The 24,596-nt window shown below is 46.2% G+C and overlaps 1 protein-coding gene across 7 annotated transcripts in view; it reads left to right on the top strand.

Annotated features, from left to right (window-relative positions):
- The window catches only part of PPP1R12B (protein phosphatase 1 regulatory subunit 12B), a 132,149-nt gene that overhangs the window by 68,137 nt on the left and 39,416 nt on the right, over nt 1-24,596 (top strand). For all 7 annotated transcript variants that reach the window (XM_063418415.1, XM_063418417.1, XM_063418416.1 and 4 more), the window contains 5 exons: nt 12,985-13,075; nt 14,077-14,229; nt 14,948-15,131; nt 15,663-15,775; nt 17,047-17,091. In XM_063418415.1, the coding sequence (XP_063274485.1) occupies nt 12,985-13,075; nt 14,077-14,229; nt 14,948-15,131; nt 15,663-15,775; nt 17,047-17,091 (586 nt within the window). The remainder of the gene's footprint in view (nt 1-12,984; nt 13,076-14,076; nt 14,230-14,947; nt 15,132-15,662; nt 15,776-17,046; nt 17,092-24,596) is intronic.

Genomic DNA, 24,596 nt, shown 5'->3' with positions numbered 1-24,596 from the left:
CTGTTGTCCCTGCTCTGTCTGAAGGTTTTGAACTGAATCATCACTGGCTTGTAGGTTAAGTTTAGTTTCATCATTTTCTACTTGTCTCTTCAGCATCTCAGCCTTTTTCTTCGGTACAAATCTCAGCTCCTAATCTCAACCCAATCCCAGTATGTTTTCAAGGGACACACAGCAGAGCATCCACTCACAATCGGTTCTGTGAAATGAATCCCATCCTAAAAAGGCCATTGTAGTGAGATACATTCACATAAAATCTGTCCCTCTGATTCAGCTCAGTTGTGTTTACTTATGCCCTTATGCCCTACTTATGAAGACATCTGTGCTGCACAGGTCCCCCAGATTCCCTTTGCAGTTAATGGGAGGAAGCAAACGTTCCTGGGGCGTGTAGGTGGCACAGTAGGAGATGGACTCCAGCAGCAAGTATGGCTTTGATTGACTGGAAAGGCTAGAGGTAGGAGACTGCCATGTGCAGCTGAAGCCATTCCAGCAGTAGCAGCAGTGGGAATGACTCTGACTCCAGATGGTGGTATCTCTTTCTTATCACATGGTGTTATTTTAAGACTGGTGAAATACAAACCTGGGGAGACAGAGCTCTTTTCAAAGGAACTTTACCCTGTGCATTAATTGCAGAATCTGAAATGATTCGTATATTCTTCCTGCAAACAGGTTAACTTTTACAAAATCTGTCTCTTTAGATGGTATCAGTAAAAGCAAATACTAATAAATAAAATACAGCGATGAATTGGGTGTTTCTAACCAGCAATGAGTTTATGAAGAGTATAGTGCTTGGATTCTTCCAAACTGTCGTAGTGATTTATTGAAATACAGCCCTTCCCAACTGTAGATAATGCTCTGACACATCTTAAATGGCCTGAGGTTGAAGGATGGCAGAAGCAGTAATGGGAATTACCAGCCTACAAGACTAAAGGTGGTGGGGTTGAGCTGCTGCTCAGCTTCACCTGCAGCACATCCAAGCAAGGTGTGCTGTGCTGTTGAAAAATACTCAAACTTGTAATGGTGTTTGGGATTTTTTTTTCCAGAGCTAGCACAGGGAACACTTGGAAGGTATTCAAAAGTTTTCAATGAACCACATTAATCAACTCTGTGTGCAGGGACAATTTGCACTAGCCACTGTAAGGGATCTTTGGTGTGAAAACACTTAGGTTAGCCCTGGAAATGCCTCTGTGTGCTCCTGTTGCCGTTTCTGGAGGTCACTTGGCTTGGGGTCACTTGCAATTGAATCGAGATGAACTGCCAGAAGATACTGCCAGTACCCAGTGAGGTTGTGCAAGAGGACAGAGTGAGTACTGTGCTCTCAGTTCTCACTTCAGACCTTTCACAATGGTCTCTCCATTTTAGCAAGCCAGAATCAAGTTGCAGAAGCAGATTTTTCCCTGCAGAAGTGGGCTGCTCCAAATCCTTCCAGAGTTCTGGCACTCTCTGCAGATAGAGAACTGGACTGGGATAGTTACTTGTGGATGCCCAAAAAAGCATCCGTTAATGTTACTGCATTGGCATTTACTGCCACATTTGTTTCTATAAATAATACAGATGATCTGTTTGTCTCCTGCATTTTTATTAGAGAACCATCTTCTGTGAATTATGGTAATGTAAAGGGAAAACACCAGAAAATTCCTCCCACCTTTAACTGGTGCTTTGAAACTACTAAGAGGAAAAAAGCCCAGAAATTATGTATTGTGCTCATGGGGAAGGAAATCTTACTGATGAATGTACATCCTCACAGTGGGATAAAGTGATTGGGAGCTACCTGCACGTTGGAACTGGGAAACATGGACCCAGAAAGGCAGGAGAAGTCACCTAAACGGGAAGAGCTTATTAGGGAAGGAGACCAATTCCAGTAAAATAAAAAGGCAAATGGCAGACAGTTGTCAGGGCAGTGCTGTATGGATTTCAGTTCCCAGCAGCAGCTGTTGCAGGAGTGTTTGGGCTGCTTCGGTGTTTCCAAAGCGCCAGCTTGCTCTTAGCAACAAAAACATAAACAGGCTGATCATCTAATATTAGATCATAGGGATTTCTCTGAACTTGTGGCCTTACAATTATGTATGTGCAGCCAAAAGGTTAAAGCAGAAGAGACTGCTTAGGGCTGGGGATGAACGACTTGGCAGAGTGCTCTGGAGTGCTGATCTGCATCTGTGGTGGCCAACAAGCCTTACCCTGCCCCACCACAGTGTTTGACCCGTGGTGGTTTACCTGCTCCTTGTTTTCCAGCTGAATTGGTCAGGAAATGCTCCAGTAAATGCTGGAAAATAGTGTAAATTACAAGGCGGAGGAAAGAACAACCAGCAGAGGGGCAGCAGAGCAGAGGTCTATTTGGGGCGTGTGATGCCACGTGGTGCTGGCTGGACTATGCCCGGTCAATGCCAGGGCTGGGGCCAGATGTCCCAGGGGTTCAGCCTGGCTGCTGCCACGTGTTCTGTGTGTCTTGCTGCACATCCCAGCCTCCCAACACTGCCACATGTGTTCTGTGTGTCTTGCTGCACATCCCAGCCTCCTGATGCTCCTCTGCAGCACTGCGATGTGTTGCTGCTGTGAGCTGGAAATGTGCCATCTCTCATGGCCAGGGCTTGTGCCAGGCAGTTTCTTTTGGTTTTTTTCTGGGAATTTTGGATGCTGATGAACAGTGCAGTCTGGCTGTTTGGATGATGTCCTGCCAAAAGCAGATTGTCTCCCATTGTCAGTGTATTTGTCCACTGAACTCAAACAGCCCTAGCTCTGCTGAGGGTGGATTTCACCTGTGTGGGTGTTGTGCCTACTGTACCTCACACAGAGCCTGTTCTTCCTGGGGCAGAACTAACAGCTTCCTCATTTCTGCTGGGTGCCTATAGATGGTGGAAAAGGGGGGATCCTGTTGGTTGGAGCTCTGTGCTGGATTATCCACCTTCATCCAGGGTGACAGCGGCCTCTAGTGCCACCAAAAGCTCTTCCCCAGGTTCTCTGCACCCTTGTCTGTGCAGGTTCAGTGCAGGTCTCTGGTCACAGCTTCTCCTGGGAGTCCTGCACTGCAGCACCTGTGACAGTATTCCTGATGTCACGGGTCCAGGCTGCTTGGAGTTCTGTCCCCTGGGCTTAGAAAGGGGCTGCAGGAGATCCTGCCATACTGAAATGTCACTTGAGCCATGAGATATCTGTGCTGGAAAGAAAGTCTGGGAGATCTGGCTGAAGCTTTTCATACTCTGTGAAAGTTTTGATTCCCAGAGCAGCTGAAGAGGTGACTGTGCAGCCCACAGGTAGCATGTGGGGTGAGACACACTTTGCCTGAGAACTTCTGAAAGACAAGTCTGTGCTCTCAGTTGTGGCCAGTTTAAAAGGACTCTTGAATTTGGAATCACACCTAGTTCGGCAAGAATTAGGATTTTAATTTTATTTTACCCCCCACCACTGTGCTTATACAACCAAATTCTGCCATTGTGTGTGTTCTTCCTATTCTTCCAGAAGGTTCCAGTGGGGTGGTTCCAGAACTTGCCATCAGACATGCTCTTAGAGACAGGAAACCCATCTCTCTCCTTCTTACTTTTTAATTTATTCTGACCAGTTTCTCACATAACTGCCCAATCTCTGGAGCTGTCCGAGGCCAGGTTGGACAGGGCTTGTAGCAACCTGGTCTAGTGGAAGGTGCCCCTGTCCATGGCAGGGGTTGGAACTAGATGAGCTTAAAGGTCCCTTCCAACCCAAACCATTCCATGATAAATCCAGAGTAGGAGTGAGGTGGACTTATTTTCTGGGCAGCTTTAGGGCTGGCAGCTCTGCTCAGCCCATGCCTTCTTGCCCTCTAAAGTCTCCTGTAGAAATGCTTTTCAGGTGAAGGAAATCCACTGACATGCCAGGTAGCTGTGTTTGACAAACACCTCTGTTTCCTGCTTCATTCCCAAGAGGAGTTTATTTTTCATTCTAAGGATCCAGCTGCTAATTATAGTAGCATATATTATTAATGTATTAATAACTGAATCTTCCTTCATCTGTACTGTTGGATGAACAATTTTTGGCAAGTCCTTTTACCTCGTGGTTCTTGTCCTGTGGGCATTCTGAGTGTGCCTCCTCTAGGAACAGCATGAATGTGTCACCTGATACGTTCCTTAACCCTTATGATCTGACAAATGAAATAAATGTCCCTGATCTCTGTGAAAGTTAAACTATGAGATTTGCATTCAAGGGGTATTTAAATGTCGCTTGGGAGGAACTGGCAGAAAAGACAGTGAACAGTAGCTCACTGCTACCATTTTTTTAATAGCATTTGACTCTATAACCCTTACCATTGACTGATATAAAGCTGAGTGGTCTTAATTTCCTGGGAAAGGTCACTGGGGAAGCAGAGCAGTGGGATGCTCATGCAAGGAGCTGCTACAAGGCAAGAGAAGGATTCCTGTCCACACTACACAGTGGACAACAAGAAGTTAAGAGGTTTCTCTCTCCTGTGAAGAACTGAGCGATCATCTGGCACCTGCTGTGACAGCATTTCCCTGCCACTGCCTCTGCAGTTAATCGCTTTCAGATAAAGTTGTCCCTTTTTTCAAAGGCTGCTGGTGCAGATGACGTGGGAGGGCAGGAATTCTGCTGGCCATGGGATTGTCCCTGTTAGGAAGAGGCGAGATTGCTCCTGCTGGATCAGAAATCAGGCTGCATTTTTATTTGGAGTAAGGTCGAGGTGTGGGCCGGGGTCAGTGCAGTTTCCTGCAGGGGCGGTGAGCAGGTGTGTGCTGCACGCTCAGCCGCCAGGGCTTTATCCACGCAGGGCTCGGGGGAAGGGGGGTGGATATTTTGGCATCTGCTTTAGGCGGGGGAGCCCAGACCGTAGGTTGGCCTGCTAACAAAAGCAGCAATCCATGCAGGATCCTTCAGAAATGGTCAGGGAAAGAAAGCAGGGACCACTTGAGCTAAGCGTTGTAAAAGAACTGCAGCTTGGCAGCGTGGAGCAAACAGAAGGTAAAATTGCCTTTCCCCAGCCCGGTCCATGCAGGAGTGTGTGTGCAATTCCTCTTGCCTTACTAATGGGAATCACTGCCCTGCTGCACGCGCTTCACCCTCGGTCTAACAGCAGTAATGGCACCTTCTGGCTCCAGTGCCATCCCAGTGCCACTGCTTGGATGTTCAGGGGTTGGGCTTTACTAACTTTACTAGTTCAGCTACTTCTCTGCGTCCAAAATGGCCATTAAAGCCAGGGATGTACCTGAAATATTTGTAGAGATCTTGTGTATCACTACAGCTGAGAGCTAATTCAGCACTAAATCAGCTACTCTGTTAAATTCTGTGCTCCACGGTGTTGACCTGGAGATGTGACAGGTGGAGAAGCTAAGGAAACCAGGTAACCTCCCTGGCATTTCTATTTGAAAAGTTTTTGTGCAGATTTAATTACTCTTCTGTCCCTGAGAACAGTGGACACTGGAAATTGAACCAAAGCCACGGGCTAAGAAATTGCAATATGACTCAGTAGGAAATGGAAATCTTTGATACACTATTAACATTCAGTGATATTGTGCCTACTTCAGCTGGGGCTGAGCTGTGATCCTGTTCTTGGAGCTGCTCAGGCATCTCCTGCTCCCACAAGGTGGCAGTGGAAGGCTGCTGGAATGCACTGGCAGGCGAACACCGCTCCTCAGGCTTATCTGGTTCAGCAACTGAACCTTCTTTATCACCATCAGGTTTTGATTGTACTTTATTTTTTAGTTGCAAAAGACAATTTCCCAAATACTCAGAGTTTTGCCAATTTAATTTTTTTTCCCCCAGGGATTTTTTTGCCCTGGAAAATTTCCAGTTTCAGAGTATAAACCAGCTTTTGGGAAAGCTGTAACAGGTCTGTTGTTGAAAGTTGTTGAAAATGTCAAATTATGTTGGTTCAGTTGCAAATGAGAGGGATGGTGGCAGAGGCAGGACATTGGTTTCCTCTATCAGTGACAGGAAGTGGAGTTCCATCCTGCTCCAGGTCCTGCAGCAGATTTTTAATGCAAAGTTGCAGCTCCTGAGAACTGCAGACAGTGCCCTTGCAGACAGTGCACAGTGACAAACTCACTCAGTGCTGTGTATTGACACCTGAAGTCCTGTGCTGAATACAAACAATTGCAAAATACTCCATCCTGGTAAGCTTTGCACTTGTCATAGCTGACACATTCAGTGTCTCAGAGACAGGTCAGACTGTCACTTCAGATGTTGTTGGCTGCCTCTGCTCTGTGGTTGCAGCACTCTCTGCTTTTCTCTTATAGAAAGTATTTCTTGATTGGTTTTGTTTTTTAAACAAGTACGTGTTCTCCTCTTCTGGCAGAAGTCTAAAGTGCTGGGTTCACAGCAACAGTTACTGTAGCCAATTTAGGGAATATGATCACTGACGTTTGTTGCCTTTTTACTCTTTGCCATAATGCTGAGTGACATTAATGTGAACGGACTACATTGATCATTAAAGCTTCTCATGTATGTGCTGACTCCCCCAGCCCCAAACTTGGTGAGCTCTCAAGGGTACCAATGTTGTATTTTATTCCTCTGGCAGAGGGATTGCAGGGCTGTGTTCCCAGCTGGATCTGCAACCTGAGCACTTCTCACCTCGTATTGGAGCAGTCCAGGCTGCCAAGGAGGCACAGGGAGCTGCCGTGGGACACAGCACAGAAGGAGCAGCTCTGCTGTCTGAGAGGCACACACAGAACTAACAAGGAACCATAGAATGGTTTGGGTGGGAAGGTTGGTCAGGATGTTACAGCTCATCTCAGCCCACCCTTGCCATGGCCAGGGACACCTTCCACTGGACCAGGTGGCTCCAAGCCCCATCCAGCCTGGCCTTGAGCACTTCCAGGGAAGGGAAGTATGAAAGGGTCCTTTCATGGGAAAGGACCAAAATTGTCCAGAGCTCCCTGATGGGAAGTGTTCTGGTAGACTCAGCTGTCATAGGTGTAACCTCACCCCATTGTAAATGTCCCGTGGAAACAGGAGTTCTGCAGGGATAAAGGGAGCTGGTTGTTTTGATTAACAAGTGGCAAAGATCACAAGTCTCTTAATCTCTTGGATCAGCACCTGAACATGTTGAGCAAAGCAGAGCTGTGGGAAATAAAGAAGTTAATCTGCTGCTAGTGAACCTGCTAATCAACCTGTAATGAAAGGGCTGAAATTCAGACACTGAAACTCACAGGAGCTGAGAATTCATTGTCCAAGTTGAAACGTGACAGCTCCCAGCAGCAAAAGCCTGAAAATGGGGAATTCTCAGACAAGCCTTTTCGAGCTGCTGTGAAAGGCTTTAGTACTATGATCTTGTTATCCTTCTGTCCTCATCTTATTAAATAACTCAGCATTGTGAGGCTGTCCCCCCCATCATTCCCAGCTCCAACACTCACAGTCTGAAGTGTTGTCCTTCTCTGCTGCCTGGAAGGGTCTCTCAGAGCACATCCAGCTTCTGGCAGCTTCTCTAATGACTATTTCCAGTTGCAGTGAGCTGATGAGCAGAACATATCAGCACAGGGATAAATTCAGGGAAGAACCCTGTTGCTTGGATAAGTGAGCAAGAAGGTCCTTTTTCTGACTGCTTCCATGTAGTTGCCAATGATTGACTTGCTGCTGGGGACATAGTTCATTTTCTAACTTAAGGAATTGTATTTTGGGAAGTGCTGTCAGCATTGTTGCCTGCAAAACTTGCACTTGCTTATCCTCCCTCCTCCAGCTTACAGATAGTTATTTGCTAATGGCAGCTCTCCAGTTTGTAGGAATGCATTGCTGGGATGCTGTATTTTTCCAGTTGTTTCTAGGGGAGCAGTGTCTGTACTTGAGGCTTTTGCTGACTTTTTTTTTTCTTATCTTTCTTTTTTCATAGTGCATATGAGTTTTTAATATACATATATATATATAAACATATATATATGTGTGTGTGTGCTGAAAAATAGATATATGTGTGACAAATACTTTTAAAATCACTGCAGTGTTTGGAATAGGGATACTGTATTCTTCTTAAGAAGAGAAATTTCCAACATTTTAGGTCTGAGTAGCCACATGGCTTTCCATGTGCTGAACACACCTCCTTGTGCACAGGGAGGCAAACCTGTGCCTGGTTCCCCTTACCTGTGTTACCTGGATTTAGAAGAGCCAAAAGTCTATCCTGGCTTCCAAGAAGACTCACTGCTGGTTCTAATCTAGTGAGTGTAGTTCAGAGTCACTTCTAAGCTAGAAAGGGGTGAGAGGATTTGGAGAGGGCCTAGGAAGAGCTTTCCTCCAGAAGAGTCTCATCAAGCCCAGCTTCAGTTCACGACCAGCAGATTCTCATTCCCAGAGACTGGGGACAATGTCACAAACCAGTTACTGTGTGTAGTTCATGTTCTTACTGTGCTGGCTGCAGGACCTGGATTTATTGAAGAAGAACCTGACAGGGATGGAGGAACCTGTCGTGGCCCAGTGCAGCTTGTGGGGGGGCTGTATCTCAATTTTCAGTCCTGACAGTAGGATGAAATTCCTTGAACCCAGTCTGCAGAAAGAACAGCTGTAGAACTTGATGGATGTTTAGCTTCCAAATTTGTTGCCAGGTGTTCATAGAATGCCAGAAAGGTTTGGATTGAAAGGGAATTTACAGCTCATCTAATTTCACCCCCTGCCATGGGCAGGGACACCTTCCACTATCCCAGGGTGTTCCAAGCCCCATCCAACCTGGCCTTGAACACTTCCAGGGGTGGGGCAGCCACAGCTGCTCTGCCACATGTAGGTGATGTAAAACTCAAGTTTTGCACAATCTTGCTGTTCCCTCTGGAACAAAAGGTTCTGCTAAAGGACTCCATGGTGGTGAATGGTGTTTGCCAGAACACTTAAAGCTCTTGAGTGCCTGAACGAGTTCAGGATGGCAGGAAAGAGACCAGTGTCATAAAAGGATTATCAGAAGACTCTATGTTTCTTGGAGAAATTAATCCTTTTGTTCTTGCTTCCTATGCACCAACCAACAGGGCATAGTAACTCTTTTCTGGATCGTTCACCCTTGACTTGGGAGGGGTTTCTCCTCACAATATTTTCTTTTCCTCTGGCCAGCGTTCTCTAACATACAGATTTGCTCCTGTATTCCTGATTTACCAGCCTGTATATCCAGCCTTCCTATTTCTTGGGAATCTCCCCTTCTATTGGTATTGTATTGCAATTCCTTTTGCCTTGATGTGGTGATGAGTAGTTGGGATCCATTTGAGTTTTACACTATCCTTGATGAAAGAGTTGACAGATGAAAATAGGTGTTTTCTTGAAAATAGACAGAATTAAGTGGGAGTCAGGTTCATCAGTCAGTTACTGGGTTTTTTCCTAGCTAATACACAAACCAGGAGCCTGTAGCTCTCCCAGGGCAGCAGAACGCACTTGTCTCTGTCTGTGGGAACTGTAAACCTCTGCAGTGGTTTTGCTGACTCTCACATACACATCTTGAATGATTTCTATTCTTCTCCTTGAACTTACAGCCAAAACTCTGGTAAAAATCTGTTTTGCTTTATACATGCCTTGAGCTTGGTGTGATGGCTGCTCTTATTGCAAGTATTTCTCAGAGAAAGCTTATTGCAAGTAAAAAAGCACATAGGGCCTTTCCTTTGAAAATCTGCTTGGACCCTGAGATATTTGCTTGAATTATAGGATGGCACAGGCACTGCACTTGAGCAAGCAGCATGTTCCTTTAAAACATAATTAAAAACTCTGTGGTTTGTTCAGAGGCCAACTCATGCCCCATTTGGTGCTTGTGCCCTGCAGCCTGCTGTGCTCTGCAGTGTTTCTTCTTTGGAGAGCAGTGTGTTGCTCTGCCTGTGCCATCCAGCCCAGCCCAGCCCTGAGCTTCATGCGACTCACTATCTCCTTCCTGTGTATTTGTTCTGTCTGTCTTCCAGCCCATTTAGCACACTCATGTCTCTCAAAATTCAGTTTGTAGGCAAAGCAACGCATTGTAAAATCTGTCTTTTCCCTCCTTTCCTCCCAAATTAAAAAGCAAAGCACACAGGGCCCCAAGCAGGGCACACCTGGGCCTGCATTGCCAGCAGGGCCAGGCTGCTGTGTGCAGGTTTAGGTACTGACAGCCCGGCCCCTCCTTTGGCACCTGGAACAGGCTGTGCCTGCTCCCTTGCAGAAACTAGCTCTGTCATTGTGCAGTTGCTCTGCAGACTTGCCTCAGAAAATTCGGTTATCTCATGCTGTAAATGGCTTTGGGTGAGCTCCAGGATGTGATGAATTGTGTAAATGGAAAGAACCCAAAAGTTGGTGATCAGTTGTGGCTGTGGCCCAGGCTGAGCCATGCTGACCTGCAGGATGTGCTCAGCTGGAGATCAAGTCCCTCTTACAGGTTAGACTCCCAGAATTGCTAATGATGCTGTAACATATCTGTATTTTTATATAAATTCTGGGGGAGCAGAGGGGGAAAAGCCTGGGAGGATGATGAGGTAAGAGACCCAAAATGGTTTTTCTCTTGCCATACCCACAGCAAAGCTGTGGCTGAGCTGCACCAAGGGAATCCTGCAGCCTCCTGCAAGTGCCTGGGCTACCCCTGCTGCAGAGCCCCTCCCACACCTGGGGCTGACCTGGTCCCCACAGATTTGCTAAACCTTTCCTGAAACTTATTTAAAAACCTGTTCTGTCTTCTCTATACCTGTAGCTCCTACATACCTCTGTCCTCATTGTAGAGTAAATTCCAGTGATTCAAATTCCACTGATTCAAAGCCATTGCAGTAAACTGCCTACCATACTAAGCTACAGATTTACTTGGTTTATATATTTCAGGAATTTCTATTTTTTTTACTACTACTCTGAACTTCATTTGCAGTATATTTTGCAAATGCCTTCTTCCTGTAGGTGGCTTATTGCTTCTGGCTGCTGGGCAAATAGCAATGATTCTGCTTGTGTCAAAAACTGCAGAAAATGCTTATTGTTTTCTTAACGTGCCATCACCTGAGCAGTGCACACACTGCAGCAGGGAGAGAAGACCTCCTGCTCTGCAAAATTAGGAGTTGCACAGCTTTCACTCATCAAATAGCAGCTTTTTTTTGTTCATGAAACAGCAGATTCTTGGGAGACAGTCATCCCTCTGAAGTGTAGGCGCTTCCCATGTTGGAATATCCATCACAGCTCGTGTGCCTGTCTGGATAATCAATGGGAAGAAATGAGCTCCTCTGCAGTGCATCCACATGGGCTGTGCTGGAGGCTGCTCGTGAAGGTGATAAATCACACCCTGGGAGTGCAGCTCTGCAAGCCCTCAGCTGAGGACATCTCCATTGCAGGCAGCTCACAGGGCATGGTTCAAACAATCGGGGAATCTCCTGAATGGGAAAGGATCTCAGGGATCATCGAGTTCAACTCCTGGCCCTGCACAGTCTGTGCAACAACCCCAACAGTCCCACCCTGAGCATCCCTGAGAGCATTGTACAAACATTCCAGGAGCTCTGGCAGCCTTGGGGCTGGGACCATTCCCTGGGGAGCCTGGGCAGTGCCCAGCACCCTCTGGAGGAAAAACCTTTTTCACAACATCCAGCCTAACCCTCCCCTGACACAGCTTCATGTCATTCCTGTGCCTGGTCACAGAGAGCAGAGATCAGCACCTGTCCCTTCAGGAGTCTCCAGTGCAGCATCCCTGGCACAGACTCAACCCTTTGCATTTTGCTTGGCCTCTGGAGATTAGGGATGTTCAGGGCACTATATATCAGGTCAAATCCTTGCACCAGTTTCAGGTGAGAGGACTCTCACTTGAGCCCCACAACACCTGAGGAGCTGGGAGGTGACTGTCTGTACCTCCCACAAACCAAGAAACCTCTATGAAGAGGATTCTTCCCTGGAGGCCAGGCTGCATTTGCTGCACAGCTGAACCAGCACTGAATGTAGGTCTTGAGGGTGGACAAAACCCACCATGGCAGATTATTTTAGAATGATCCGAATTTCTGGATTCTCTGTGGTTTTGTCACTGTGCAGCAGTTTAGTGAACTTTCTAATAAATAATCTTAACATACTGGATCAGTTGCAAATCCTCTTCAGCCTTTCCCATGAAGGTGCTCGACTAAAACCAGGAAAAAGAGTCTGAGGACAAAGTAAGTCCCTCACTTCATCCCTCACTTAGCTCACTGCCCTTTGAACACATCCAGATTTCTGGTGCAGTGTTAACCTGGCAGTGATAGCCCTGCAAAGAACATTCCAGCACCTTCATCCCTGTACAGTGGGACAGTGAGAATAATGAATAATCATTCCATATTAACCAGGCTGAAGTCAGGCTGAAGTTTAATTAACTGTTCATAAGACTGAAACCTCTTCTCCAGCATGGAAATAATTTACTGTTGTGCCCTCCTTGACTCAAAGCACTGCCTAATTCCTCACCAATTCCTCCCAGTGAATCCCAGAGCAGAGGATGCAGTTTATGTATTTTCATGTGAATAATTCTTTTGAATTCTCCCAGCTTTGATGAAATTCCGTTTTGCCCAGGTTTGTGTTTAACTGTGGGGTTTTCAGTGTTAAGGAGATTGGTTTACACAGAGTGTGAAGGTCATTTCTTTAATTCTATGTCTCTTTCCAAGGCGTGTGTCTCTGTGACGCCTGCAGTTCAGCGGCTCCTGGCGTGATGGGTTTCATATTGATGAAGGCAGCAGATTGTGGGAATATGATCATGATTGTAATGACAGGAAGGACGGTCTGAGGAATGCACCAGCACAGGATTTCTGTTCTTAGGTTTTTGTCTGAGAGGGCGTTTATGAGGAATGGGGTTCTTTTTGTAACGATGCAATGATTTGGAATGGAGCAAATAATGTAGAGAATAGGTGCACCTTTTTAACAGAACATGTCCAACACTAAAGGGTTTATTGAAAGGTTCTGGGGAGAAGGTGATGTGAACATGTGTGTACTGTGTGCTCATGGGGAAGTTGTCCCAAAGAAACAGCAATAGCAGATGGAGCTAAAATTATTTTTTTTCCATGAGAAGGAGAATAATAGCTCAGGAGTCTACAGAGACAGGAAGGCAGATCATCTGCTTTTCCTTTAACCTCTTCTACACCTTTTTTGTTTTTTTTCCAGGTCATATCTGACTCCAGTGCGGGATGAGGAAGCAGAATCACTGAGGAAGGCACGATCCAGACAGGCCCGGCAGACTCGCAGGTCTACCCAGGTAAAGAATGGAAATGCTCACATTCATGTGTAGGATGAAGAGAGCTAATAAATTGGTTGCCCAGAAAGGCTGTGACTGCCCCGTCCCTGGAAGTGTGCAAGGCCAGGTTGGACAGGGCTTGGAGCAACCTGAGATAGTGGGGAGTGTCCCTCCCCATGGCAAGGGGTGGAATAAGATGAGCTTTAAGGTCCCTTCCAATTCGAACTATTCCATGATTCTGTAAAGAGGCAGGATTTTCTTCTGCTCTTACATTATTTCTTAGGACAAGGGACTTTTCTGCATTCACACTGTTTTGGAGAGGTTGGCAAAATTTCCTTCAAGCAGGTATTACAAAACCCTCCCACAGACATACACGAGTTAGATTTCCTAGCTTTGCTTTCTGCAATGTACCTACCTCCTAGTTTGTAGTGTGATCACATATATTTGGTTTGCTTTGAGTCAGTGATTTGAGTCTTTGAGACTTTGAGTCTCAGCCAATAGGCTGAGAAATACAGTAAAGGCAACAGAATTCTTCCCTTTCTCTTACCATAGGGATGAAACAGGAGTCTGACCAGATGTGAGTCTGTGGCATCTGACCTGGGAGACTGAAAATGTAATTTCAGGCTGGAGAAGTCTCCAAGGAGACTTTGGCGCCCCTTCTAGTGCCTAAAGGGGCTCCAAGAGAGCTGGAGAGGCTCTTTGAACAAGGATCTGGAGGGACAGGACAAGGGGGAATGACTTCCCAATGCCAGAGGGCAGGGTTAGATGGGATATTAGGAAGGAATTTTTGGCTGTGAGAGTGGTGAGGCCCTGTCATGGGGTCCCAGAGGAGCTGTGGCTGCCCCATACCTGGAAATGTCCAAGGCCAGGTTGGATGGGGCTTGGAGCAACCTGGGCTAGTGGAAGCTGTCCCTGCCCGTGGTGCGGGTGGGATGAGATGTGCTTTAAGGTCCCTTCCAAGCCAAACCAGTGTGGGGTTCTGTGATTCTGTGCGTGAATGGAAGGCTTCTGTTCCCCTGCAGGGCGTGACACTGACGGATCTGCAGGAGGCCGAGCGCACGTTCAGCCGCTCGCGGGCGGAGCGCCAGGCGCAGGAGCAGCACGGCGACAGAGCCGAGGACGGCGGCGAGCGGCCCGAGAGCCGCGCGCGCTGGGGCAGGAGTGCGGATGACGAGGTGATCCTTCTGCTCAGCACCCCTTGCCTGAGCGCTAACAAAGCCATGTAGGAGAGCTGACATCAGGAGAAATTCTTTGGGGCCTATCTTTTTATTCTGAGGGGGACAGACTAGCTGGAAGAAGGTACTGCTGACTGAGGAGCAGCACTTCAGCACAAAGGAGGTGGATGTGGAGGTGCTGCAGCTTAGCTATGCCTTTGCTCTCCTCTGGGAGTTTCACCTTTCTGTCTCTTGCCAGAAAATAAAATGGTGTAAATCCCAGAAAGTGTAATGAGAAGGCTAATGATAGAAATGTGGCCTGGATCCATCCTTGCTGTGCAGTCTAGGCAGAGGCTTTGTGTTCACATTTTTCCACAGATGTTCCATGTGTAATAGAAAGCTGGAGAGACTGGTTTTCTGCCCCTGCCAGCAACTCTGGTTTTTTCACTCTAAATCATATATGTCTATTAGATAACTTGTGTCTCCTGCTGTGATCTGTAGGGACAAAGGGATTGATCCCAGATCTCCCAGCTGTGGATGGTGCTCTTACAGTGTAGCTGTGCAATAACTTTTAACATCCATCCTTATCTGATAGAATGGACCTGATCTGCAAGCACAGCTGATCACTTCCAGCAGCAGTGAAGAAAACATTGCATTCTGAAAAATTACTACATTCCCTGAAATCCAAAATCTACTTCCTTTTCATTGTACTATTTTTGTGTCATGGCTTTGTTTCTAGACTGTCTATCGGCGGTTGAGGGGCCCGGCACAGCCCGACAAACCCACAACACCTGTGTCTCCTTCTACAGCAGCACCTCTGCTCTATACAAGTTCATACCTGACTCGAACACATAAATATCTAGGGCTGGACTCTGTGAATCCAGCAGATTTCAGAGCAGCAGCCACAGAGATGGACAAAAATGGTACGTACCAGGAGAGTAAAGAGCAAAGCTGAAGGGTTTTCTTGTGGTTTAGAATTTTCTGTGTACATATGGAGAGAACAAGTTCACTTGGTATTCTGAGGGAAGCTGCCACGTCACAAAACAAATGTTATTTGTTTAAATGAAGTTAAACAAGTTCCTGTTGCTTAACAGAGGGATAAAAGGATATTTTCCTTTTCGGATAAATAAATGAGACACTGATCATGGAGCATTTAGCTATCAGAGCTGCGGAAAGAGGTTCCCCTAGTACAGTTTGTCCTCAGAACAGGAGTAAGTCAGGATGACGTGGGGACAGTTGGCAGCTGGGGTAACCTTCCTGGCTTGATGAGGGAAGGAGTGTGAGTATTCACCTGTAGTAGGAGACTGAGATTCCATTTCATTTGGTTTAATAACTCCTTTGTAATATTACACAAGGCAAGATGACCTTGACCAGCTTGAAAAGAACCCCAGAACCTTAGCAAAAGCACAGATGTAAACCACTGAAACCAAAGCAGTCTTTCTTTGCTTGGCCAGAGTGTGAAGATCAGGATTCAGACGACAGATCCCTGAACAAACAGTCGATCCGGGAGCGGCGACGGCCAAAGGAGAGACGGAGAGGCACCGGCATCATCTTCTCAACACAAGATGTAAGTTTGAGTTCCTTAGAAAGAGAAATTCTCGGGTGAATTTTCTTCCAGTGCCAAGCTTCATGGTTTTCTTCCCAGTCCACTGGTTTCCCATTAGTTTTTCCCATTAGTTCTTTCCTCTCCAGGTCTCTTTCAGACTGGCATATCCAAAGGTCTCACTGTTTGACCTGTGTCAGACCGAACAGCAGGCTCTGGGCAGCCTGAGCCATGTCATGAGCACCCTGCTCATGACTGGGAAAGGGCCCACATGGGAGAGGAGAGATTCAAAGTCTAATTCCTTTGGAAGGAGGGCACGAGCCACCTGAAGTATTTTCAAATTTCTTCAAGCCCAAATTTTTCTGCTCTTTAAAGACAAATTTGCCCCTTGAAAGAAAGACAATAAGAAGAAAACCTGTGTCTGGGCCCTCCCAGCACCAGGGAACATTCACAGCAGTAAGTGCAGAAGAGCTGTTGTGGTCATTTCTCTTAGTCCTGGTTTCAGAGGACTTCTTCAGTCCAAGGGAAGAAGTCCAACCCTTGAAACTTTGCTTAGAGCTTCAGCCAGGAAAATAGATCACCTTTTTCAGGAGACAGTAAGAATTATGTAATTGTGGTTAACAAGTTGAGTCCACAATCAGCTGGGATGCCATGGTGGTTCACATTTGCTCCATAAAAACCAGGAGCAGTTACAAAAGGCAGTGGCCTTAGAAAGGCTGCACAAGTGCAAATACCTGGGATGACAAGTCTTTCCACCTGGAGCCTAGCTGAACTGGAGATACCTTTGGAAGTCAATACTATGTTAGCATTTCAGATGTGCAGTTTCTCCAAGTTTTTTTCCCTCAGTGTATTAGGGGCTTCCTCCCAACTCCTCAGAAGCATTGAAATGGCAGGAGCTATCTCAAAAGAGTCATTGTGTCCTCAATACCAAGGTCTTCTAAATGGCCATTAGGACACCAGATCTGGTCTGATAATTAGCCAAAAGTATCTGGACAGGCATTTCTTTTCACAGAAGTTTTCTTAACATTAGCATCAAATAATTTTTTCACTGAAAAGGTGGTTAGGGATTTGTACAGGCTCTCAGAGCAGTGGTGGAGTCACCATTCCTGGTAGGGTTCAAAACACACGCAGACCTGGCACTTTGTGCTGTGGTGGAGTTGACATGGTGTGTTTGGTCTTGGAGGTCTTTTCCAACCATAATGATTCCATGATTCTATAAACAACACATTACCTTCTTGGATAAAGTTTTGTTGTCTCCAGAGCTGCCTAATTACACTGTTTGCCTTTCCTCCTAGGATGATGATGAAGTTGATGGAAATGAGGAAGTGAAGGAAACTCGGGTAAGTGAGACCATATGTCTGAATTATTGATGTATCACTCTTGGGTGTTGGTGGCAGAGTGTTCTGTGGCTTTTACTCATCTGTAGGAGAGGTTGAGGCTTTGCTCAGGAGTATGAACAGGGAGGTAGTTCCAAGCAGCAAACTCCTTACTGATTTCTCTTCTGAAAATTAGGTGTATCTGCAGAGTGGCCTGAGTTCAATATTGGCTTCTGGAGAGCTGCACAGGAGTTGTGGAACCTGGAGGGAATGCAGCGGGGGGCTGCAGTGCCAGGGCAGGTGTCCTGGCGAAGGTGTGACCTTGGATCTTGGAATTGTTGTTATTTTGGACAGGATATTTTGTATTTCTGAAATCTGCTCTCCTGTCTCCTCACAGATTTGTTTTCTTGTGGGAAATGGTCTTTGCAAGCAGCATGTCAGAGGTTGTTCAGTGTCCCCCTATTCTTGAAATAGTCTCATCCTTTGAGGCCCTTTCTTTCCTTTTACAATAATTACTGAGTCCTTCCAAATTACCTTGGTTTCCTTTGGTTTTGTTTGTCTTTGTCTGAAACACATTTGAGCCTGACAACATGACTCTCACAATGTCAAAGCTAAATACATTTCCAAGCTATTAAAGTGCAATGTGGAAGACCTGGGAGAAATAGCAAATGTAAGGTTGCATAGGGGTCAGCCTGCTTGTGGGATGTTTCATTTTTGTGGAAAACTTTGAACTTGGGGTAGCCTTTTCCTATACTTTGCAGTGCAGTAGTGATTGAACCATCATTTAGTTGGAATTAACAGGTTCTTTGCTGAACATTGGCAATAGCACTCTTCAGACTCTGTTTTCCTTCTTGCAATATTCAGTCAGAATGCGGCAAAGTCACGGCGAGCCTTGCTGGGACCAGAGACTCACGTGGTGCTGGGATGGCTTTTAGTGTGTGCTTATCTTTCCATGCCAGCCATTGCTTTCCCAGTGCTTACTTTGCACTTTACTCCACTTGAAATGTGAGATATTCCTGCTCACAGAAGCATCACCTGCCTCAAGGAGGCCAGCTCTTCCCACAGGAGTTTTCTGCTCATCACAGTGCAGGGCTTCTTGAAATCACTGAACCATGCAGGAAAGATTTGGCCATTTATTGTCATTAAAATTGTTTTGACATTTCTGCTGCCTCACAGTAACACTGAAGGAGAGGAGTTCTGTAATGTGTAAAAAGTAATAATCGTAATAGGGACACCTTGTTTCCAGCAGGCATGTTTGGGACTTGCTGGGAATGTCTTGTTCTTCAGGGAAGTTGTCCCAGATTACCTAAATTAAGACAAAAGAGTAGCTGAGGCTGCAGATTTGGAGTCTTCCTGGAGTCTAGTCTAAAATTGCTGAAGATTTTATTGAGCACAGTTCTCACTGCTCATGTAAATGGATAAGCTGCACTTTGGGAGAACCCAGCTGCCTGAAAATTCAAGGTCACCCAGTCTCTTACAATAATGGTGATTTTCCCCAAATTCACAGCAAGGATTCCTTTTGTCTAATACTTCACGTGATTTTCTTGGGGGATCCATCTAACAGCAGAGCAACTTCCCTTCAGTTCCATCAGCCCTCTTGTGCAGGTGCTTCAAGGCACCAGCACTGTGATTTCTTATGCACCTAATGTACTTTAGACCTGGGTTACACTCTCACTCTGCTGGAGCTGTTTTTCCCATTTTCCCAGTCCTCTTGTTTTTATCCAGTTCCCAGTTTATTTTCTTGAATGCATGCCTCCAGCATCATGTCACTTGGTCAGTCTTCCTTGGTTTATCTGAGATCCAAATCAGAGATTTCTGTCCTAACTGGCTATCACTTTGGCATGAATCATGGAACAGCTCTCTGTTTTCAGTTCTAGTGCCAATAAGAAAGTACAGTTAATAATCATTAAATCTTCAGTAACTATAGTTCTAGAATGGCAGGTGCCAAATGTCACCAGGTTGTGAACTTGAGCAGTCTGGAGTGTCCCATTTTAGAAGCAGAACCCCAAAGAATCTGATGTTATGGGAACAGTTGCATTTTTCCTCCAGTGTTTATATCTTGGCTGATATCAGGATGATTTTCGTGGAAGTCAAAAAGAAGCCTTACTTAAAATCCCTCCTCCAAGCTCTGCAGTGCTGGGGACTAACACAGGAAAGGTAAAGGCAGTTTGGAGGAAAAATATTGGAGCAAATACATGTTGTTCTAATTCTCAGAAGTGGATGAATTATTTTGCCTGAGCTCATGAGCACCAGAGTGGGAAACCAGCCCAGACACTTTGGCTGATGTTTAGGCAACTGAGAGATCTCATAACGGGATGTGTCAGGATCCTCCATGTGTTCTGCTCCCACCCCACCTCCCTCCTTGGGATACAGACTGCCTGCATGCACTGTGGAAAGTTTGAAGAGCAGACAAAGTTTTATTGTGGAATAAATGTTCAAGGGTACAAGGACTTCAGCTGGAAAAAGCCTCTGGGGAAGCAGCTTTAAGAGAGGTTTTTCTGTGATTCCAATGGGAAGGAGCTGCAAAAGTAGGAGGTTTTGTGTGGTCTGGGGAGACCTGAGCTCAAAACAGAGGTGGGGGAAAAGCTTGGCCCACAGTCTTGTCTTTGTTTCTCAGAAAATAAAAATGGGGCGAGTCTGAAAGCTTGTGTTAGACCCAGACTGACCCAGGGGGAGGCTGGAGCTGGAAACCTTCCCTGTTCCCTCAAGCCACTGACTGCAAAATACTAATGGGAATTCCAGCCTCGGTGAGGCCAGTGAGCACAAATGCAAGAGTCAGTGCAGAAAGGATCAATGCCTAGTGTGGGATGCAGCAGCTGGAGGACGATGATGACGACGAAAGAAAACGTTCCAGTGTTCCATTTCAGAGCCATTAAAGGTTTTCTTTATCCCTGACTCTGCTGGCTTTGACTTGGCCGTGACTTAAAATAACAGAATCTATTACAGACTGGTGTGGGTAGGAAGGGACCTTAAAGCCCATCCAGTCCCACCCGCTGCCATGGGCAGGGACACCCCCCACTATCCCAGGTTCCTCCAAGCCCTGTCCAACCTGGCCTTGGATGCTTCCAGGGACGGGACAGCCACAGCTGCTCTGGGTAACTTCTGCCATTCCTATTCCACAGCAGGAACAATTAGGGACAAATCTGGAAGAAAAGTATATTTTAAATGACAGAGCATAGAAAACAAGTAGAAAGTGTTTATAATCATTTAAAGGATTGCTTCTTCTTGCAGTTCTCTGCTGGAGCATTACAGATGTGCCTCACCCACGGGAGAGTTTGTCAAATGAAAACTTTAAATTCAGAGGAGGACGCTGAGTGTTGTGTTCATAAAGTAGAATTTCTGGGCAGTAAAAGTATCAAACAAAATGTCTGTTGTCATGAACTGCCTTCAGGACAGTCTGTATAGCCCAGTATAAACCCCAGACACACTAATGGAATTAAGTTTTATAGAGGAATAGCACTGAAATGTTTGATTGTGAATTACAGTTGCAGTAAGTGGATTAAATAGGCTCCATTCCTGTCTCCCTGTGCTTTGATTTATGGAATGAACCAGGCTCGCTCTGGTTTGTAAATAAGTGTTCTGCCTACTTGTACTGTTACCATGAAATCACCAGATGCAACTGGATACCAGTATAAATTAAATCTCTGTCTTAGAAGGGCTGAATTTCTAAGCTTAATTCCACAAGTTCTAGGGGACGAATGAACTGGAAATTTCCTTATGCAAACTCAATGTCTTAATGTTATTGCTGATTCAAAACTATCACCTGGGAGTCCTGATTTTGGTGTGTCCTATTTTTCACCTATATTTTTGCTTTTAGTGCCACTTTATCCTTCCACAGAGGCTTTAGTTGAGCTTTTGTCACCATGCTGTCTGCCTCTGTATGAAAGATGGATGTGATGAAAAAGTAGAAGACCAGGAATAGCTTTTGTTAAGTGTTTTGTGAATGTCCTGTTGGAGCCAGACTGGGTGTACTGGGAGCCCTGGGGGTCCCAGTTGTTACTGCCCCTTTCCCAGTGTCGTGTGGCCAACCCCGTGCCTGTGGACTGTGTTTGGCAGCCAAGGAAGGCTCCGAGTCCTCCACTTTCAGGACTCATTGCCTAATATGGTAAGGTATGTCTGCAAGAGCTGAGCTGTTTTGCTGAGATACAAAGGAAAGTTGACCAGTAAAAGGAACAAAATAGGTGAACTTCTGGCCAGCTGATAAGAAACTAAAATCTTTTCAATCCAGACAGCGCTATATGGTAGTGTTCATCCTATGCTTCATTGCTGCTGGCCCAGGGTCCCTTCTAGGGATTAAGGATATGAGTATTTTCCCCTGGTTTTACCCTTGAATGTTTATTTCTAGCAGAGATGTGGTGTGATGTGGGAGGGAAACCATCTGGCTCCTGTCCAAGGGCATGTAGGTGGCACCATGCGTCACTTGCATCGTGTAGTTAAATTAGAGAGCATTTAATTCTGTGTAACATAAGGCTGGGAGATATTGTCTCTATTTAGTCCTGTTTATAAACAAATTGCTCTGATGGTCTGTGTATGCTGCAAGGAAAGATCTTTAATAAGTATAGCAATATGAAATAGCAGCAAAGTGCTGCAGGAAGGAGCATGAGCTGAGGCTTTGCCATAGAGCTTGAATATGGTGAAGAACATTGTCATCGTGTTTGGAGTGCTCTGGATTCTCTGGGAGGTGGAGGGGGCAGACAGCAGAGAAACTAAAATTCAGTCTGCAAATATTCCTACAAAAATGCTTCACATCTGCACAGAGGATTTGCCTTGTGAGTTCTCCAGCCTGATGTGCTTGTGTTGGTTTTTCTTAACCTCAGTATGTGAAGATGGGCATCAGCCTGGGTGGCTACTTTCCCTGTTGTTACAGCACTTCACTTCTCAGCGTGGCTCTGAGCACCAGTTTGAAGCTCTGGGAAAACATGCTGTTGGTGCCTAAAGCCAAGTGACCCAAGTGGGTTATGTGACTACAGGGTTACAGCTAAATGCCTTCAGTTGAATTCCTCTAACTCCCCAAGTTGCTGAATTAGGAAGGTCTAATGTGACGCAGTGATAGGGATGAGTAACACAAAACCAGCTAAAATCTATGAGTCCTGGGAAGATGAAGTAAAACAGCCAGTCCTGCAGGACTGATTCACAAGGTCACAAACTCATAACTATTTAAGGTAACTTTATGCTTAACATCTTGTTTAGTAGATTGCTGTCAGAGTTGTGGTACAGTCTGAGGTGACTGATCTTTCTCAGTTGTCAGCAAGTCATTCCCCTGCAGCTGTGGGGCTGGGGTTGGCCTGCAGCAGCCACCCACAGCTCCCTTGGCTGCTGATGGCATTGCTGGGAGGCCTGTGCAGTCAGTTCAGATGATCCCAGCTCACCCCAGGCTCCTTGTCCTCTGCACCCAGGGCAGCTATTGCACACGCTCCCGGGATTCTCTTGCTTTCTTCCCAGGAGCTGGGAGCAGTGGGATGGATAGGGTGGCAGCAGGATCCATGACATGTGTGTGCTTCTTTCCAGTGCTGTGTGGACACAGCAAGGCCACTCCAGTAAATGGGACTGCTCACTTCAGGATGAATGTTAGTCCAGACCCACTGGCTTGAGGAGCATATCCCAGAGACAGAATAAATCTCACTGTTGTTTTATGTCTATTTGTAGTTGTAATTTTTGACTTTTTAAAGGTTAACAGTGTATGGTTGTGCTTATACATGTAACAGAACATCTCATCACTTTTTGTGGGAAACTGTCAAAATCTGTCTCCTTGTGACATGTTCAAAACTATGGAAACGAGAAATATCTCTGACTGCTGAACTACTTGGAGCAGGTTCTGGGCCCCTCTGGGACCTGATGATCTTACCTTAGTGTCAGTCATCCAGTGGGCTGGGGGAAAATGTCTCTCCTGACGTGATAGAAGTCATCCTCCATAAAATCTGATCTGCTGAATTAAAACTCCTGCCTACAGCAGTAGATATCTGGCTGGGCCTTAATGGCTGTGTCATGGTGACACAGGTGTCTGCCTTGGAGAAAAGAGATTGGGGGCAGTGAGAGGGAGCTGCAGCACATGGAATTGGAATGTGTCATGCTCAGGCCCTGCTGTCTGCCTCTTCTCCCAGTGAGAATCTGAGAATCTGCATCCCAGCTCTGGGGTTCCAGCACAAGAAGGACGTGGAGCTGCTGGAACGAGTCCAGAGAAGACCACGGAGCTGCTCTGAGGGCTGGAGCCCCTCTGCTCTGCAGCCAGGCTGGGAGAGCTGGGGGTGTTCAGCCTGGAGAAGAGAAGGCTCCAGGGAGACCTCACAGCCCCTGCCAGTGCCTAAAGGGGCTCCAAGAGACCTGGAGAGGGACTTTGGACAAACATGGCATGACAGGACAAGAGGGGAATGGCTTGCCACTGCCAGAGAGTAGGGTTAGATGGGATATTGGGAAGGAATTCTTGGCTGTGAGGGTGGGGAGGCCCTGTCATGGGGTCCCCAGAGAAGCTGTGGCTGCCACACACCTGGATGTGTCCAAGGCCAGGTTGGACAGGGCTTGGAGCAGCCTGGACTGGTTGCAGGTGTCCCTGCCCATGGTGGGGGTGGGATGAGATATGTTTTAAGGTCCCTTCCAAGCCAAACCATTTTGTGACTCCAGTATTCTGTGGATGCTTCTCTCTCACAAAGTCCCCATGAAACTCATCTCCTGCCATGCCGTGCAGGCTGGTGCCATCACTCATTTATGTAGTAAATTATTTGTCTCCCAGACATATCCAGAAGGAACAAAAAGCAGGAGCTGTATTGTCTCATGATTAGCAGAGAACTTAGGAGTAATCTAAATTTGTTTGGAAAACTGGAGTCAGATTCTCTGGCAATAAAATATCATTTGGAAACAACCACCATAGGAAAAATGGTATGTTGCTGTGATATAAGTATGGTGATGTTATTTGTCCCTTTTGTCTTTAAAAGGTCACTTTCTGTTTGGGGTTTATATCCTCCCACATGCTTCTCTTCAGAAAAAGCCTCATGTTTGGAGCCATTGTTAGTTTTTTGCTCTTGGACATGGACTTTCCCTATGAAAAGTAACATTATTTGGCAGAAGCTGCTTCATTGTTTGGTATACCAAGATGTTGAGCCCTTAAGCTGCAAAACCCCTTCTGGCAGGAATTTCCCACCTGCTCTAGTTAATTTACATCCCATTGCTCATTATAGGGAACCTAAGATGGAGAAAGATGGAGAGGGACTTTTTACCAGAGCATGTAGTGACAGGACAAGGTGAAACAACTTTCCACTGTCAGAGGAGAGGTTTAGATCAGGTATTTGGAAGAAATTCTCCTCTGTGAGGGTGATGAAGGCCTAGCACAGGTTACCCAGAGAAGCTGTGGCTGCCCCATGCCTAAAAGTGTCCAAGGACAGGTTGGACAGGGCTTGGAGCAACCTAGGTTAGTGGAGGTTGCCCCTAGCCATGGTAGGGGGTGGAACAGGATGAGCTTTAAGGTCCCTTCAAACCATTTGTGATTCTGTAGTAGGTACCCAGTGCTGGGCTCTTGTGGATGGGTTTGAGTGGGT

Source organism: Prinia subflava, chromosome 23 (assembly GCF_021018805.1).
Source record: "Prinia subflava isolate CZ2003 ecotype Zambia chromosome 23, Cam_Psub_1.2, whole genome shotgun sequence".
Taxonomy (NCBI): Eukaryota; Metazoa; Chordata; class Aves; order Passeriformes; family Cisticolidae; genus Prinia; species Prinia subflava.
The sequence above is the reverse complement of the archived record's forward strand: the minus strand, read 5'-3'. Positions and strand labels throughout refer to the sequence as shown.